Consider the following 15,660-nt stretch of genomic DNA (forward strand, 5'->3'; position numbering starts at 1 on the left):
TACTCTCTCTTCTTCCGAAAGTGCCGCGGGTCCAAAAAGTGGTACCACATGCGGACACGTGTCACCAATTTCCACAACCGACTTTCAAATATACTTCGACTAATCACCTTTCAACGAAACGCCTCTCTCAAGCTTCCTTTAACCTTTCACCTTCGCCAATCATTGACCTAAAAATTGTCATCTTCGAAATTTGATTTAATCACGTGACCTCCCTGTACAGTAAAACCGAGTAGTTGGCAATTTTCCGAGAGCGTCCCGCTGAACCAGGGAACCGGAGAACCTCAGGGTAGCTGAGTAGAAGGAAGAGTCCGGAGACAGTTAGTCCCGGGATAAAGCGAGAAGTTCCGTATTAGACTAAAGAGTTCAGGCCCAGTATTAGGCCAAGTTTAATTTAACAAGTAAAGAAGTTATCCAACGGAGTAGGACCAAAGGCCCAACTACGGAAGTACCCATCCAAAGACTCGAGCAGCCATCTCAAGTGTGAGCCAACAGACTAACCGCAAAATTGGTGAGCCAAAGCCGAGAACGGTTTCCATTTAATATTACTAAGAGAGAGAGAGAGAGAGAGAGAGCCCGCGTTGTCCCCCCTCGTGATTCCGCGAAACGAACTTAATTTGCATGTTGTTTTTATTTTAGTGTGGTGCATATTTTTATTTGAAGTCTTGATATTTTTTATTTTAGTGTATTTGTTAGCATTGGTTTTATATTATATTACTTGGACACCCGATCATTTGTTTATTTATTTCATTAACGTGTAATCATACCCCTAGACATTCTTATACCAGGAATAACGTTTAAAGACCAAAACGAGAATCCTTCTTGCTTTTGCTGACGCTAGGGAAACCCTAGAGCCGAAATTAAATATATAATAGTTAAATACACTTATAGTAGAAGTGTGTGAAATTAGCTTAACCACATTTATTGGTGGAAAATTGCATTGTTGGTGGAAAAAAATAACACTTAATCTGCAGGAAGTGATATAGTATTCGTACAGACGTTCAATTTAACCCAATTTTATAAAAGGGGAATAAATTATGCAAAAACCAGTTCTTTGAATGAAAAAGCTTTGTTGATTCTGTAAATTGTATGGCGAAGTAGGGACAGATATTAAAATAATGATGAAATTCCTGTGACTTAACAAATTAACCACCTGCTTGAAATATCGCTTCATGGAAAAAGTATGTAAGAGCCACAGAGAGGTCGAAATGGGGCTGGAAAACGTGTACAGTCGGAGCTGCGTTAATTGGTCTGAAAGTGTCCGGATCCGAGAACTCCTAGTGTTTACGCCATGTGTGGTCACAATCGTTATGTTATTTGTGAAATGAAAATAACATAAATATTTCATTCTTTCTATGAGTATTGATGAGAAATTTTAACCAATCAGCTATTAAATTAATGCAAGAAAGTTAAAATAGGTGACACTAAAACCGAAAACCATATCTTTCTGGACCATACGTCATTTTTCCATAAGACAGCCTGACGTATTCTTATTTTATTAACGAATTATCGAGCAACCACCATCTTTTTAAATATTACGATCAGAAGCGCGGGCTAATCAATAGAGCTTGATACATACAACTGTTTTACGACTGACGCTTCGACAATTTTTAAGAATTTCAAGAATAGGAGATATATAATCGAAAAAAGAAATTTCTAGATAAGCTCGTAAAGGATCGGCCGGGAATCGAACCCGGCTAATGTTTTACAACCGAGCCACCGCCACCTCGTACGGTAGTAAGAAATATACAGGCCTAAGAACGAAATTAATATAATCATAAAATAAATTAAAATTTTCTAGAATTTTGTAAAAATCGTAGTTTGTTTAATATTAACCAAACTAATATCAACAAAAGTTGAGAGCAGGGATGAAATTAGCTTCAAATTCTTTTTTCGACGCATACGATTAATCTATAATATATTTTTCAAAATATAGAGGTTTTAAATATAGCATAATAGATTTTTTCCGTAAAAGTGTTCACTTTATTTTTTTTTGGAACGTATGCACGTTTTTTTAAATTGACCGCCAAATTGCGAGAGTCACTCTCTCCATAAACGTTAAATTGTGCGTGCTAAAATATGACAAACTCTCAAAAGTCTCTGCGCGACGTACTTTTTCATGGTATTGGCTATAATTATAGTGTTGAAATGTATTTCGTATGTAAATCGTAACGATTATGAAGACGGCAATTGTAATCGGTGTGCTGTGCTTCATCCATAAATGTACTTTTACCACTGTCTTTCAATATTCTGCGGTCTTCAATTAAAAGGCCAATTAGCATTTCAAATCCACTGGGAGGAATTGTTCTTTGAAAGCGTTAGCTGTTTCGAAGGTGAGAGCAACCATTTAGTATTTTTAATAGACGCTTAATAAAACCTGTTCAGCAATTTGCCAGGATATACTATTCAATATAGAAGGGCTCATACAATTTCGCATCATGAAGAAACAAATTAGCGAGCGCTATAAACTTTAACCTTACAAAAAAACTAACAAAAACACGTCACTATTTTATTCAGTAACTCTCGCATGCGCGCAGGGGAGGAAAGAAAAAGAAAGCGGCATTAATTGAAGATACTAATGAGCTTAAAACTTTTGTTGGACGATATTGATGCGGCTCAGAATTGACCGATTTCTAAATTACGATTTTTGGCGTGATAGTACCTTTACATTGCAAGGTTAGGCATATTTTCACGCGCAAAATGTATTTTAAGGTCCACCAATTAATAAATAGATTTTTGACAAAGCCAAAATAGGAAAGTTTTCTGCTGTTCTTTAGTCACTTTGAGTCAAATCTACTAGCGCCTCTAGAATTCTTTCAGTTATTTAAACGCGAGAGAGTTAGAAATCTACAACCATTTTTTCAGAAATAACTTTATTTAGACGGCGGATTAACTACTACCCGGACCTTAAGGCCTTAATTTTAATTGGCCCACCCTGACTTTGCTTAAGCCACGACTTGGGCCCCCTACTTTAAGGCAAGTTTTTAGGGCCCTTGATTTAAACCTCCTGATAATATGGGTTACCCGTATTAATCCGTGCTTTTTTAAATCAGAGCGTACGAGTCCCTCAAATTTTTCGTTCACGTTGAAACAAAATAAAGATAAATTCATACTAAAATGTTTTATATTTATAGACCTTACTAGCAAATAGCAACCGGATATGGGTAAATAAAATTCAAACGCCCTTTGAATGATAAGAGTTGTGCTAACTCTTTGGTTGGATATTAAATTTTAAAATAATGCAATATTTGAAATTTCGATTGAACAAATTTTCGGATTTATGTTTTACATAAAATCTCTAGTCTGTTGTGTGCCTGGAAAATTTTATTTTTCAGTTAGCAGTCTTGATATAATAACCACTAGACGACACCGGATCAGCAGGTGAGGCGGAAACCTAGACTTCCCGCGCTTTTCTATTCCAAATAAAAATTAAATTATATAGTAAAACCAAATCAAAATCAAACTATATAGCTAAGCGAAGAAATATTCCGATGCCGGGGTATAAACCCGGGCCTTCTGAGTGAGAGTCAAATGACCACTAGACTACACCGGATCAGCAGATAAGATGGAAACCTAGACTTCCACGCCTTTCTATTTCAAATCAAAATTAAACTATACAGGGTGTGTTGATTTGATCACCCCAGGCATTTTGCTCAAAAACTATATTACCTTGAAATATGAAATTTTCAGGATGTACACTATCAGGAAAGTTCGTTGTTATTTGTAAATTTCAGCAAAATCGTGACATTTATCACGTTTTTGGAATTATTATTTTTTAACGCTAGGTGGTAGACGAAAACTGTCAAAGAACAAGTTTTAGAGCATACTCGTAAGCCTTCAACGAAATTAGTTCGGTCGAAATAGGTCAATTTTTCACTGAGATATTAGGTCATGAAAAATAACAATTTGGTAGTAGGTGGCCTAAGGTTTTGTTTTAATTAGTTGTGAAAAGGCTATTGAAATTGCAATGTTTGTATGACTGCTAAAAATGATCTTTTTTTAAACTATTTTCTTATTGGTAATTAATTTCGAGAGAAAAAAACATTTCCGAAAGTGTTTCCGCGATACAGCATATTTTGAAATGAACCACGGACCATAGCTGGAGCTACGAGTCGAAATGCTGTAATACTTATCTGGCATCTTATAAACTTCCTCCTTCAAGAATCCCCACAGGAAAAAGTCCAACCGTGCATGTCAAATCTGGGAACCTAGCAGATCATCGCACTGGACCGTTCCTTCCAATCCAACGCCCAGGCATCTAGATGTTAAGGAATTGTACCACACCTCTTTGCTGGTGCAACTTCATTTTTTACGAAGGTCAAGAAGCTCTCCCCATTAAGTCGATTCGGTATAGAAGAAATGGTTTAATTACCCGATCTCCTAATAGACCAGCCCAGACTTTACAACGAAATTGGACCTGATTGTGGTGAGGAAGTCCCCAGTGCTCATTTTCATCGCTCCGCATGTGGTTGTTCTGTCTGATAAGTGGGCCGTTCCTCGAGAATGAGCACTCATCCGACACGAGGAGCAAACGGAGAAAATTTTCATTTGCATCGGTCATGGTACTGAACCAGTTGCAAAAGTCCAATCGTGAAGTGCTTGGTGTAGCGTGGCACGGCTTTTATGAAAGTTAAGGTGGTCAAGGACACTCCAGACCTAATACTGTGACACTTTTTGAAATAAATCGGGTTAATATCAAATTGAAGTTATGATTCGTTGTCTAGCGGAATTAATAAGTGTCAGCATTGGATAAATATAGATAATAATGAAATAGTGCGAGAGTTAAATTCAGTTACGATGTTATTTAATAAATTAGAACTAAGGTTTACGAAATATCATTACAAAACAAATATGGCTCGTCAGGCCACAAACTACACTATCGAAGAGTGTCAACGAAAGTCCTAGTCAGGTATATTGATAATTATAATTCTTAAATAGTTACAACAACGGTTTCCATCTGGAAAAGCATTTTGCCCATCCCAACAGGGCGCGCACAAAACACGAAGAAAAAGGAGAGAGCGACGATAACATCTTTACGGTCTCACAGTTAACTCAATTCGCTCCACAAAATCTCGCGCGCTAAAAGGTTTTAACCCTGTTGGGCACAATGGGTCACCACGTGACCATTAAGCGCGCGATAGTGTCCGCTCTCTCACTTTGATTGCACCATTGGTAGCAACTCGGTGGAAAGTTCTAGGAGCGTCACTAGTAATACCCTTTATATTGACCATTGTTCACATATTTAGAAGGAAACGAAGTATTTTTAAATATTGGGGAGCGAACATAAAGAATATTTACAAAATACTTTACAATACGTTGACAATTCCAAATTGGAGCATGCTATTCTTATACTTGCTCGACGGTAAGCGACAAAGTAGGTGCTGACCATGTCTTCCATATTAATGATTTGATTTCCCCGTCCGTGGAATGCGCGATTCGGGTTGACATCATCTTCAAAGTCACGAACAGCATGGATAATAGTGTGGTGATCTGGTCAACTTGAAATAACTGACCATCAGAGTAATATAACTATACCAACTTGGACCGCTGTTCACGTCAACTATGAGGCATACTTAATTACTGAAGTACGTTGAGATAATGGTTTTAATATAGGTGACTCCGCACTTTAAATACTTAAAAGGAAACCTAAATTTAAACGAAGTGCAAATGCAAAAAAAAGCTTTGGGGAATTAAGTTGGCATAAATTAGACATTTTTGTAGACTTCTTACAACCTCGTTTTTTAAAACTTTGTAACACTTTCTCTCCAAATTAATTACCAATAAAAAAAATAGTTTAAAAAACGGTCATTTTTAGCAGTCATACAAACATTACAGTAAATGGACAAGGGTTAAGCTAAACCGTTTTAATTTGAAAAAACGCGGTACTTCGGCACATATGCCTTCGAGGCGGAGAAGAAACTAAAATAGCGTTTTCCATTGGGAACTCCGAGTGTGATCTAGATTTGTTAAATGACGTCACTGCTCTCTGTAGGAGGCGCTCAGAGGATTCGCACTGGTAACTCCCAATGAAATACGTAACGTTTTCGGAGCACTTTTTTGGTTCCCTCCGACTCTTGAGTTGGGGCAGCTGGGAGCACTCTGGGAGGGAGTACCTTGGTCAATGGAAAACGATCCTCCCTCTCGGAGTTGCCCCTTTTTTTCCCAATGGAATACAATTTTGATTTTGGAGCACTCCGGGAGTGCTCGGAGGTTCCCAATGGAAAACGCTATAACAATAAAAATAAAATTCCAGAAGCGCGTGCGAGAACGCGTTAATTAAACCACGTAAAAAAGAAAATGCGTACAAAAGGTTATAATACGGAATTAAACTAGAATTTCGATAAAACATTAAAATTAGAGAAATAATATTATAGAATTAAGCGATAATTTTGATTAATAAAACAATTACGGGACTAGGGAAACACCATAAATCACCGAAAGGAAAGTTTTTCGTATAGACCGCAGGGGTATTCTGTTCCGAGCTTGAATATTAATCGACTTTCTTCGGTAACTCTAAACGCAACAAAGTGTCAGTTGGAAATTATTGGTCATGGTGACGGTTGAGATAATGCTGAAGAGCTTTTAATCCATCATAGTGTGGAATGAGGGTGTAGAGTGACTTAAAGGGGCTGGAATGTGGGGTTTTGAAATCGTCTAGTGACGTGGTATCTCCAAAAAAATTCGGACCCTGCTTTATTTTCTTTTTTCCCCGCTTGAGGAATTTGGCTCTGACGAAGATGTTTTGAAAATAGTGAAGAGCGACCCGATAGAGAGAGAGACTAGTGAGAGGTATTCATACGCGAAATAAGATATTCGGGCCTTCGTGAACGTGGTTTTGGTTCTAGTATTTTAATATTTATTTAATTATAATGAACGAGTTTAATTCAAATAAAAAACGGAAACGTGATGATACGAAAATATCTCTTGTTGGTGAATTAGATAAATGGGAAAAGGCAAAATAACTGTGGTTGAGTTCTAAGGTTTATCAAAATGCCCCAGTGAAACCAAGGCCCTTAGAAATTGGCTTCGATTCATTAAGCGTGTTTTTACAAAATTCGATGAAACTCGCAAATAATAATTAAAAAAATAACGGACACACTACTACCAAAAGACCTTATCACTCAAATGAATTTTTCGTTAAACATTTGTTGTTCATTAAACTAAATCTCATTAAAGATTAACGAAATTTTAAAACTTCCTACGAGCTCAGCTAACACTAACCAAGGCCACGCTGGATTTAGTCATACAAAAATACCAACACAGCGGTGCTTGTTTACGTCTTCGCGAACTTGAGAAAAAGTAGTTCTACTCGCCAAATTTCGTTAATGACGTCATGGATGACGTTTTTCAAAACCTCACTTTTCAGACCCTTTAATGTCGAGAATAACGAGCCAGCGGTTAGGTCCTTTGAACATGAATGTCGAGATTCGAGAACTTCGTATGTGCTTCATTAGTTTTTTTTATGTAGCTAGGCAACGTAGTGACAGTACAAACATTACAATTTAAATAGCTTTCTTTTTAAATTAGTTGGGAAAAGGCTAAGGCACGTACTACCACTTTTTATTTTTCATGATCTAATATCTCAGTGATAAATTGACCTATTCCGACCAAACCAATATCATTTAATGTTTACGAGTATGTTCTACAAACTTGTCCATTGATAGTTTTCGTCTATACCTGTTAAAACTCTGGGTTTGTAATTCTAATTTAATTTAATTTTAGGTAGAACTTAATGTAGGACACAATTTAAAGTGTAGTAATGCTAGGAAAAAAAAATAATAATTTGTTCTAAATTTTTCTATGACAAAATATTGTAAAATAGGCCCTTTGGCCTAAAAAGCCAAGAGCCAGAAAATAGAGTGGTGGCGGATGGGGAACGATCGAGGATTGCTATTGTCCCGAGTGCACTTGCACTCATTAAAGTAAACTTGGGCCCAGAGCAGCACCAAGCCCATTTATGACACGTGGGCTTTTTGAGGAAATACCGAGAAATCGCCTCGATAAAAGAGAGAGGTTCTGTCCCCGGCCACCATGTTCAAAAACTTGCCTCCAGTGGGAAAAAGTGGCGCTGTAAAAAAGTTATAGGAGGCAATTGAAATGTGAGACTGGTCGAGAACAGATCTCCTTATTATTTTGTAACTTTACGAATTTTTGCTTCTTTAAAATAAATGTTTATTGTTTTAACCCGTCTTTATTTTAATCCAGTAACAGTCTCTATATGAGAATCGTTGGTTTTTCAGTCGCTAGCGATTCCAAAATCTAAAAGGACTCTCCCTAGTAAATTTAACTTTAACGAGAAAATTAAACGCCACGGTTAGGGTTTTTTCATGGTGCCGAAACCCGGGAATCATAGCGGACTAACGAACTAGGTAAATCGAACTTGGAAACGGAAAAGCGGGTTTTTGGACTTCCGCGCAGTTGCCGAAAATTGGACATCGGTATCGGATAAATTTATAACGGAATAATAAATAGTATAAAAAACGAAAAGATACGGAGATCTAGAATTGTTTGGACAGCCTGTATATTTAAAAATGACGGATCGAGAACGGGCGAGAGAAGTGAAAATTCGCGGAACAATACGGACTGCAGCTACTAACTTAGTTAATCAATTAGACGTGCTATTGGGGGAAGCTAGTACTCCAATAGCGGACTTTGAAGACAAGCTAACGCTAATATCGAGAAAGGAGGAAGAATTACTACCCTTGGACGAGAAGATTTTAAAATTTACGGATAGTGACGCAGCCATAGATGAAGAGCTCAACAAGAAAGACGAATACCAAAACAAAATAATGTTGGCGAAGAATAGAGCGATCAGGAGAATCAAGGAATTGGAACAAAGGGCACAAGCAGCAACAAGAGCAAATAACACCAGAACTTCGTGTCTGGGAGGAAACTGCGCGAAAGGACAAGAGGATACGAGACTTCCGCCGCTGGTCTTGCCGAAGTTTAGCGGCGACGAGACCGAGTGGAATGGATTTTACAGTTTATTCGAATCTACGGTCGGTGAGAAAAATCTTTCTAAGGTACAAAAATTTAGTTATCTTAAGACATTGTTAAAAGGGGATGCCTTAAAGGTATTAAGAGGAATGAAACCCTCAAATGAAAATTATGACGAAGCAATTGATTTGTTGAAGAGAAGGTTTGGGTGAGATGATATTGTCGGGTATGCCCATATGAAAAAATTATTAAAATTAGAACCCGTAAGCAGTTCTTCGGATTTGGTCGCCCTTCGCAATTTATACGACACGTACGAAGTAAACATTAGGAGTTTGCGCGCTCTTGACATTGATACCGCTGTTAATGGTACATTCCTTTGCCCTAAGCTAATAGGGTGTCTGCCACCAGACATTCGACTAAAATATACGGAATATAGAGGGGCATCGGCAGAGTGGGATTTGGACGAACTAATTAGCTTTTTGCTTAAACAAATTGAAAGCAGGGAAACTTGTAAAATGCTCGGAGAAGTATACCAGCCGCAAAGGCGTGAAACTAAACAACCCGATCCACCGAAACGCGTAGATAACTTTAATAGATACAGTCGATACGACACCAGACCCAAGAATGGTCATATGAGCGCGGCAGCGCTATCGAACAACGTAGTAGCTAAAGCCGTTTACTGCGTATTTTGTAAAGGGCCGTCGCACGCGTCAACGTCTTGCACCAAATATACGTTAGATGAGAAGTGGAACATAGTTAAGGAAGCCCGCCGTTGTTTTATCTGTTTAAAATTCAATCATGACTCCAGAAATTGCCACGCTCAATACAATACTTGTAAAATTTGTCGTCGCGGGCATAGTACCGCGCTTTGCGAACGGAACGATGCGAATAAGAATTCAGTAGAGACTTTTAAAAATGGAGCGACAAATACGCAATATAAACAAACAGAGCACACGGAGCCTAAGACCGTCGGAGTAGTCGGGACAATAGGGAACGATAAGACTATACGGTTGCAAACAGCGAGAGCTATTGCAAAAAACCCCACGAATGAGAGAAAAGAAGAGATCCGCTGTCTTTTGGACGGGGGCAGCCAGGCTACGTTCGTGAAGGAAGAGATATCCCGTAGTTTAGGGCTCTCCGAGGTGGGCAGGCAATTGGTGACAATCCACAATTTTGGGAATGAAAACCCAGAGCGGGTAGAGAGAAGAAAAGTTAATTTAATTTTGGAAAATACTAGATTCCCCGAAACAAAAATTGAAATAATCGCTATCGAGGTACCCTACTTATGTAATACAGTTACTTCTATCAATTGTGGAAATATTGAAAAAATAATGGAAGAGCAAGGTTTACAGATGGCGGACGAGGCTAGCTACCAAACATTAACGTGTTCGAGCATTGTACTCCTTGTAGGAGCTGATTATTATTGGGAGATAGTTAGAGGGCAAATTAGAAGATTTGGGAAATCAATGGTGGCTATTGAGACTCAATTAGGTTGGGCTCTTCAGGGGCCCACGCGGGACCCCAGTAATTCGGAATTTGGGAGTTTTGGCGTAACAGTTATGAATATCGAAGTGAATAAAATAAATAAAGGGATTACAGTCCTTTTGGGAGTTGGAAAGTTTAGGAATTAACCCCAAAGAAGAAGAAGATTTCGAAGTGGATCAAGTTTTTAAAAATTTTAAAGATAAATTGAAATTTGAAGATGGTAGATATAGTGTGAGCTTGCCGTGGATTAGGATAACTTCGGGGTAGCGACTAAAAGAATGGGAAGTTTAGTTAGGAAGTTTATGAGAGAACCAGTTTTCTATTCGGATTATAAAAGGGTTATAAATGAACAATTTCAAAATGGAATAGCAGCGGTAGTTCAGGATCCTCACATTGCCCCGCGGGAAACTTTTATCAGCCCCACCAAGCGGTAAAAAGGGAAAACAGTTCTACCACTAAATTGCGGGTGGTTTTAGATGGAACTAGTCACGCCTACGGGACTCCTTCTCTTAACGAATGTGTAGCTAGAGGCCCAAACCTGTACCAAGACATGCTACAACTGCTACTAAGATTCAGACACCACAAAATAGCGATAACGGCCGATATCGCGAAGTGTTGAAGATAAAAAGCGTTATCGGCTTTTCTCGTTTAGGTTTTTTAATAGGTTAAAAAATGTTTATTGTAAATAAGATATATTTTAATCACTAATCTTATCTTACTATTTTTTAACCTTATGTGTATATATATTCGCTTACAGCGTTTATTATTATCGTCACTCCTAATATGTCGTTCATCTTGTAAAGTATTCATTCTTAATAAACGTTTGTCTTTTTAAATCACTACGTTATGATTTCTTACTAGTTTCGTTAGTTAGTTAGTTAGTGTAGGGTAGCTCTGCTGATTAACATTGGATTTAAAACTCCAATACGAAGGCCTTCCTTCAGGTTGCGTTGGAGAGGGAAGACAGAGACAGTGTTCGTTTTTTGTGGGTTAAGAAAGATAATAACTGTAAAATTATTCCTAACGATTACACGGTGCTGTGCATGCAGCGAGTACCCTTTGGCTTAACATGCAGCCCGTTTCTTCTCGCGGCGACAATCATAACCCACGCTGATAAATATAAAGACAGCGATCCGGAAATATCAGACATATTTCAAAATGATTTTTACGTGGACGACCTCGCAACGGGTGCGAAAGATGTACAGTCAGCCTACGACTTAGCAAAAAGAGCGTCGGAAGATATGGGAGAAGCTAACATGCGGCTTAGAAAATGGAACTCTAACTCGCCCGAATTGATGAAGAAGATAGGAGGGGAAGATAACGACCCTGGGGTAGCGGTTAGGTTTGATAGAGAGGTCAATCCTAGTCAGAAAGTCTTAGGGCTACTTTGGAATCCGGAAGCCGATGAATTTACTTTTGACCTATCAAAATTAATGGAAATATTACAAGACGCAACCGCTACAAAAAGATTCATCCTAAGCGCAGTGTCTCAGATATTTGATCCGATGGGATTTTTGTCTCCTTACACAGTCAGAGCAAAATTTATATTTCAAGCTTTATGGGCGATGACAGATAAATTAGGTTGGGACGACAAAATTCCAGGTGAAATGAGCGAAGAGTTTAGTCAGTGGTGCGCTGAGATGACCCATTTAAGAAAATTCAGGATCCCTAGATCCTATTATGGGCAAGGCGAAAAGGAATCGAACATTCAAATTCACTGTTTCACTGATGCCATCGTAAAGGCGTACGCCGCCGTTGTTTACGCGCGCTACCAAACCAAAGAGGGAAGGAAACGCGTCTGTCTCGTAACTTCTAAATGCAGAGTAGCTCCCCTGAAACCCCAGACACTGACATTACCGAGATTAGAGCTAATGGGTTGAACCAGTTTTCGGAAAAAACGGTGTCGAGATAAAAATGTGGACCGATTCGCAAATTGCTTTGTATTGGATCAAAGGAAATAATTGGAAACCTTTCGTTCAAAATCGAGTGTCTGAAATTAAGAAATTCGTAGATCCTTCTTGTTGGCGACACGTACCAGGGTTAGAAAATCCGGCAGACATACCGACCAGAGGAGCTAGGGTGAAGGACGTAATCGGGGGAAAGTGGTTAGTAGGCCAAGCTTGGTTGCGTCAAAACGAACATCAATGGCCTACCGAAATTTCCCAATTATGTAATGAAGAAGTAGAGGTGGAGCGTCGAAAAACAGTGATGGCAGTGACGTTGGACGCCCCAACGGGAATTCAGAATATTATAGACCTAAAGAAATACAGCAGTATAACAAAGGTTTTTAGAATAACGGCTCTGATGACTAGATTTACCGAAAGGACTAGAAAAATAGCTCGACGCGAGGGCCCAGTTACCGCCGAAGAAATAGCCAGTTTGGAGGAAAAATGGATAAGAGATATACAAAAAGAGGATTTCAAGGAAGAAATAGAGAGTTTAAAGGGAAATCGGAAGCTATCTAAACAATCAAGTATTTATGACGTTGAAACCCAAGTTAAATGATCTGGGAATACTTTGCGTTGGAAGTAGATTAGGCGAGTCAGAATTTAGCTATAGTCAGAAATACCAGATAATTATTAACCAAAAGCAAAGGATTGCGGAATTATTAATGAGAAGAAGCCACGAAGAAATAATGCATGGTGGTATTCAGGCGACCATAACTCAGGTCAGAGAGAGATATTGGGTCACCGCTGGCCGCCAATTAGCGCGAAAAATAGTAAAAGACTGTCTAATATGTAAAAAATTTACAGCAAAGCCGTGCGACGCAACCACGGGTCAATTACCTCGCGAAAGAATAACGGAATCGCCACCGTTTACAGTTGTCGGCGTAGACTTCGCCGGACCCGTATTCGTGAAATCACCAGGAGGTCTAGTTAAATCTTACATTTGTTTATTTACATGAGCTGTGACGCGCGCTATTCATCTGGAACTGGTACCGTTGTTGTCAGCTTACGAGTTCTTACTAGCCTTTCGCAGAATGGTATCACGGCGTGGAATCCCTAACCTAATTGTCAGCGACAACGCAAAAACATTTAAACGTGCGAGCAAAGATCTACAGCTAATGTGGCGAAATCTTAACAGCGACGAAGTTAAGCAGTTTTTTGGAAATAATTGAGTAGAGTGGAAGTTTATTGCGGAAAGAGCCAGTTGGTTGGGAGGCTACTAGGAGATAATGGTGAGATCAACGAAAACGACCCTTAAAAAGGTTCTCGGTAAAGCTTCCATCACTTATCCAGAACTGGAGACCCTGCTCACGGAGACCGAAGCCGTGATTAACGCGAGACCGATAACATACGTTTTTAATGACGCTCAAGAGCCAGAACCCCTGACCCCCTCACACTTTATTCTTGGAAAAAGGGGGACCTGCTTACCCCCCAGGGAAAGGATGATGCCGTTGCAGCTAACAATAACAGCAGAAAAAATATGCTTATACGAGTTAAACATCGAGACGCGCTGATGAAAATACTTTGGAACCGTTGGCGTCACGAATAGCTGTTGGAGCTGCGCAATGCCCATTACAGTAGTTTAGCTAAACGAGATGTAAAAATAAAGGTCGGGGACGTAATGATAGTACGAGATGACAAATTACCGCGTCAAATGTGGAAACTGGGGCTGGTGACTAAACTTGTTGAAGGTCGCGAGACTCGTGAGGGATGTATTAGATCGTGTTGGGTACGAATGTCAAACGGCAGCGAAATCAGGCGACCAATCCAGCTGCTTTATAAATTCGAGGTTAATAAGTAATAAGACGAAAATGAGGTTGTAAATACTCTGGTGTTGGTTGACTAACTTTCATTGAATTGTTTTTTATTAATGTACATAATAATGTTGTATTCGCGCATAGTGTTAATTTATGTATAACTTGTATGATGTATCGTAGGAAAGAAAAATTTCCTTTTTTTGTTATTCTTGATTTCAATTATCTCTGTGAACAATTCTAATTTGAACTCTTTATTGGACATTTCTATTTCAGTAATTTGAACTTAATAACTATTGTGTAACACTGGCGTGTTACGGTGGGGAGTGTTAAAACTCTTAGTTTGTAATTCTAATTGAATTTAATTTTAGGTAGAACTTAATGTAGGGCACAATTTAAAGTGTAGTAATGCTAGGAAAAAATAATAATAATTTGGTCTTAAATTTTTCTATGACAAAATATTGTAAAATAGGCCCTTTGGCCTAAAAAGCCAAGAGTCATAAAATAGAGTGGTGGCGGATGGGGAACGATCGAGGATTGCTATTGTCCCGAGTGCAGTTGCACTCATTAAAGTAAACTTGGGCCCAGTGGGAAAAAGTGGCGCTGGAAAAAAGGAATAGAAGGCAGTTGAAATGTGAGACTGGTCGAGAACAGATCTCCTTATTATTTTGTAACTTTACGAATTTTTGCTTCTCTAAAATAAATGTTTGTTATTTTAACCCGTCTTTATTTTAATCCAGTAACAGTCTCTATATGAGAATCGTTGGTTTTTAGTCGCTAGCGATTCCAAAATCTAAAAGGACTCTCCCTAGTAAATTTAACTTTAACGAGAAAATTAAACGCCACGGTTAGGGTTTTTTCAATACCAGCTAGCGTTAAAAAAATATTAATTCCAAAACGTGAAAAATGTCATGATTTTTCTGAAATTTACCAATAACAACGACCTTCCCTGATAGTCTACATCCTGAAATTTTCACATTTCTAGGTAATATAGTGTTCGAGTAAAATCCCTGGTGCGATCAAATTAAAACACCTTTTATAGTAAAACGAAGAATTATTCTGAAGCCGACGTTTTCACCGGGGTCTTCTGAGTGAGAGTCAGATAACCACTAGACGATACCTGACCAGCAGATAAGTAGGAAACCTAGACTTCCGGTGCTTTCTATTTCAAATCAAATTTAAACTTTATAGCAAAGCGAAGAATTCTTCCGATGCCGGGGTTAGAGACCGGGCCTTCCAAGTGATAGTCAGATATCCTAACCACTAGACGTAGACGACACTGGATCCCCAGCGTTGCCCAAACATTTCCCTTTTCACAAATAAAAGTGAAATATATCGTTAATTAAGATTCCTTCCGTTAATTAAAGGAAAAGTCCAGGTTGGGTAAAACTTGCGTCTATTTTAAAGATCACGTTTAAATATACTAAAAAATATCAGTCGCAAAATTGTTTCTCTTTTTAATGACGAGAAATTAATTTTTAAACGAGCGAAATTTACCGCCAAGCGAGCTGCCATTTTCTTTCGTCTTCCTTCCGCAGACC

At 38.6% G+C, this 15,660-nt stretch overlaps 1 protein-coding gene across 1 annotated transcript; it reads left to right on the forward strand.

The window, feature by feature from the left end:
- Positions 1–8,528: 8,528 nt before the first annotated feature.
- LOC149933345 (uncharacterized) lies at positions 8,529–12,299 on the forward strand. The gene is made up of 4 exons (XM_090157274.1): positions 8,529–9,142; positions 9,206–10,484; positions 10,534–10,650; positions 11,364–12,299. Exons 1-4 carry the CDS (start codon positions 8,529–8,531, stop codon positions 12,297–12,299), a joined length of 2,946 nt encoding a protein of 981 aa, XP_090013400.1.
- Positions 12,300–15,660: the final 3,361 nt, after the last annotated feature.

Source organism: Leiobunum rupestre, chromosome 8 (genome assembly GCF_980474605.1).
Source record: "Leiobunum rupestre chromosome 8, qqLeiRupe1.1.hap1, whole genome shotgun sequence".
NCBI lineage: Eukaryota > Metazoa > Arthropoda > Arachnida > Opiliones > Sclerosomatidae > Leiobunum > Leiobunum rupestre.

Coding starts and splice junctions, on each gene's coding strand:
- LOC149933345 (XM_090157274.1), top strand. CDS start 8,529: ATGACGGATCGAGAACGGGCGAGAGAAGTGAAAATTCGCGGAACAATA. Junction 9,143..9,205: donor TTGTTGAAGAGAAGGTTTGG/GTGAGATGATAT, acceptor ACCCGTAAGCAG/TTCTTCGGATTTGGTCGCCC. Junction 10,651..11,363: donor TTGAAGATGGTAGATATAGT/GTGAGCTTGCCG, acceptor GCCTTCCTTCAG/GTTGCGTTGGAGAGGGAAGA.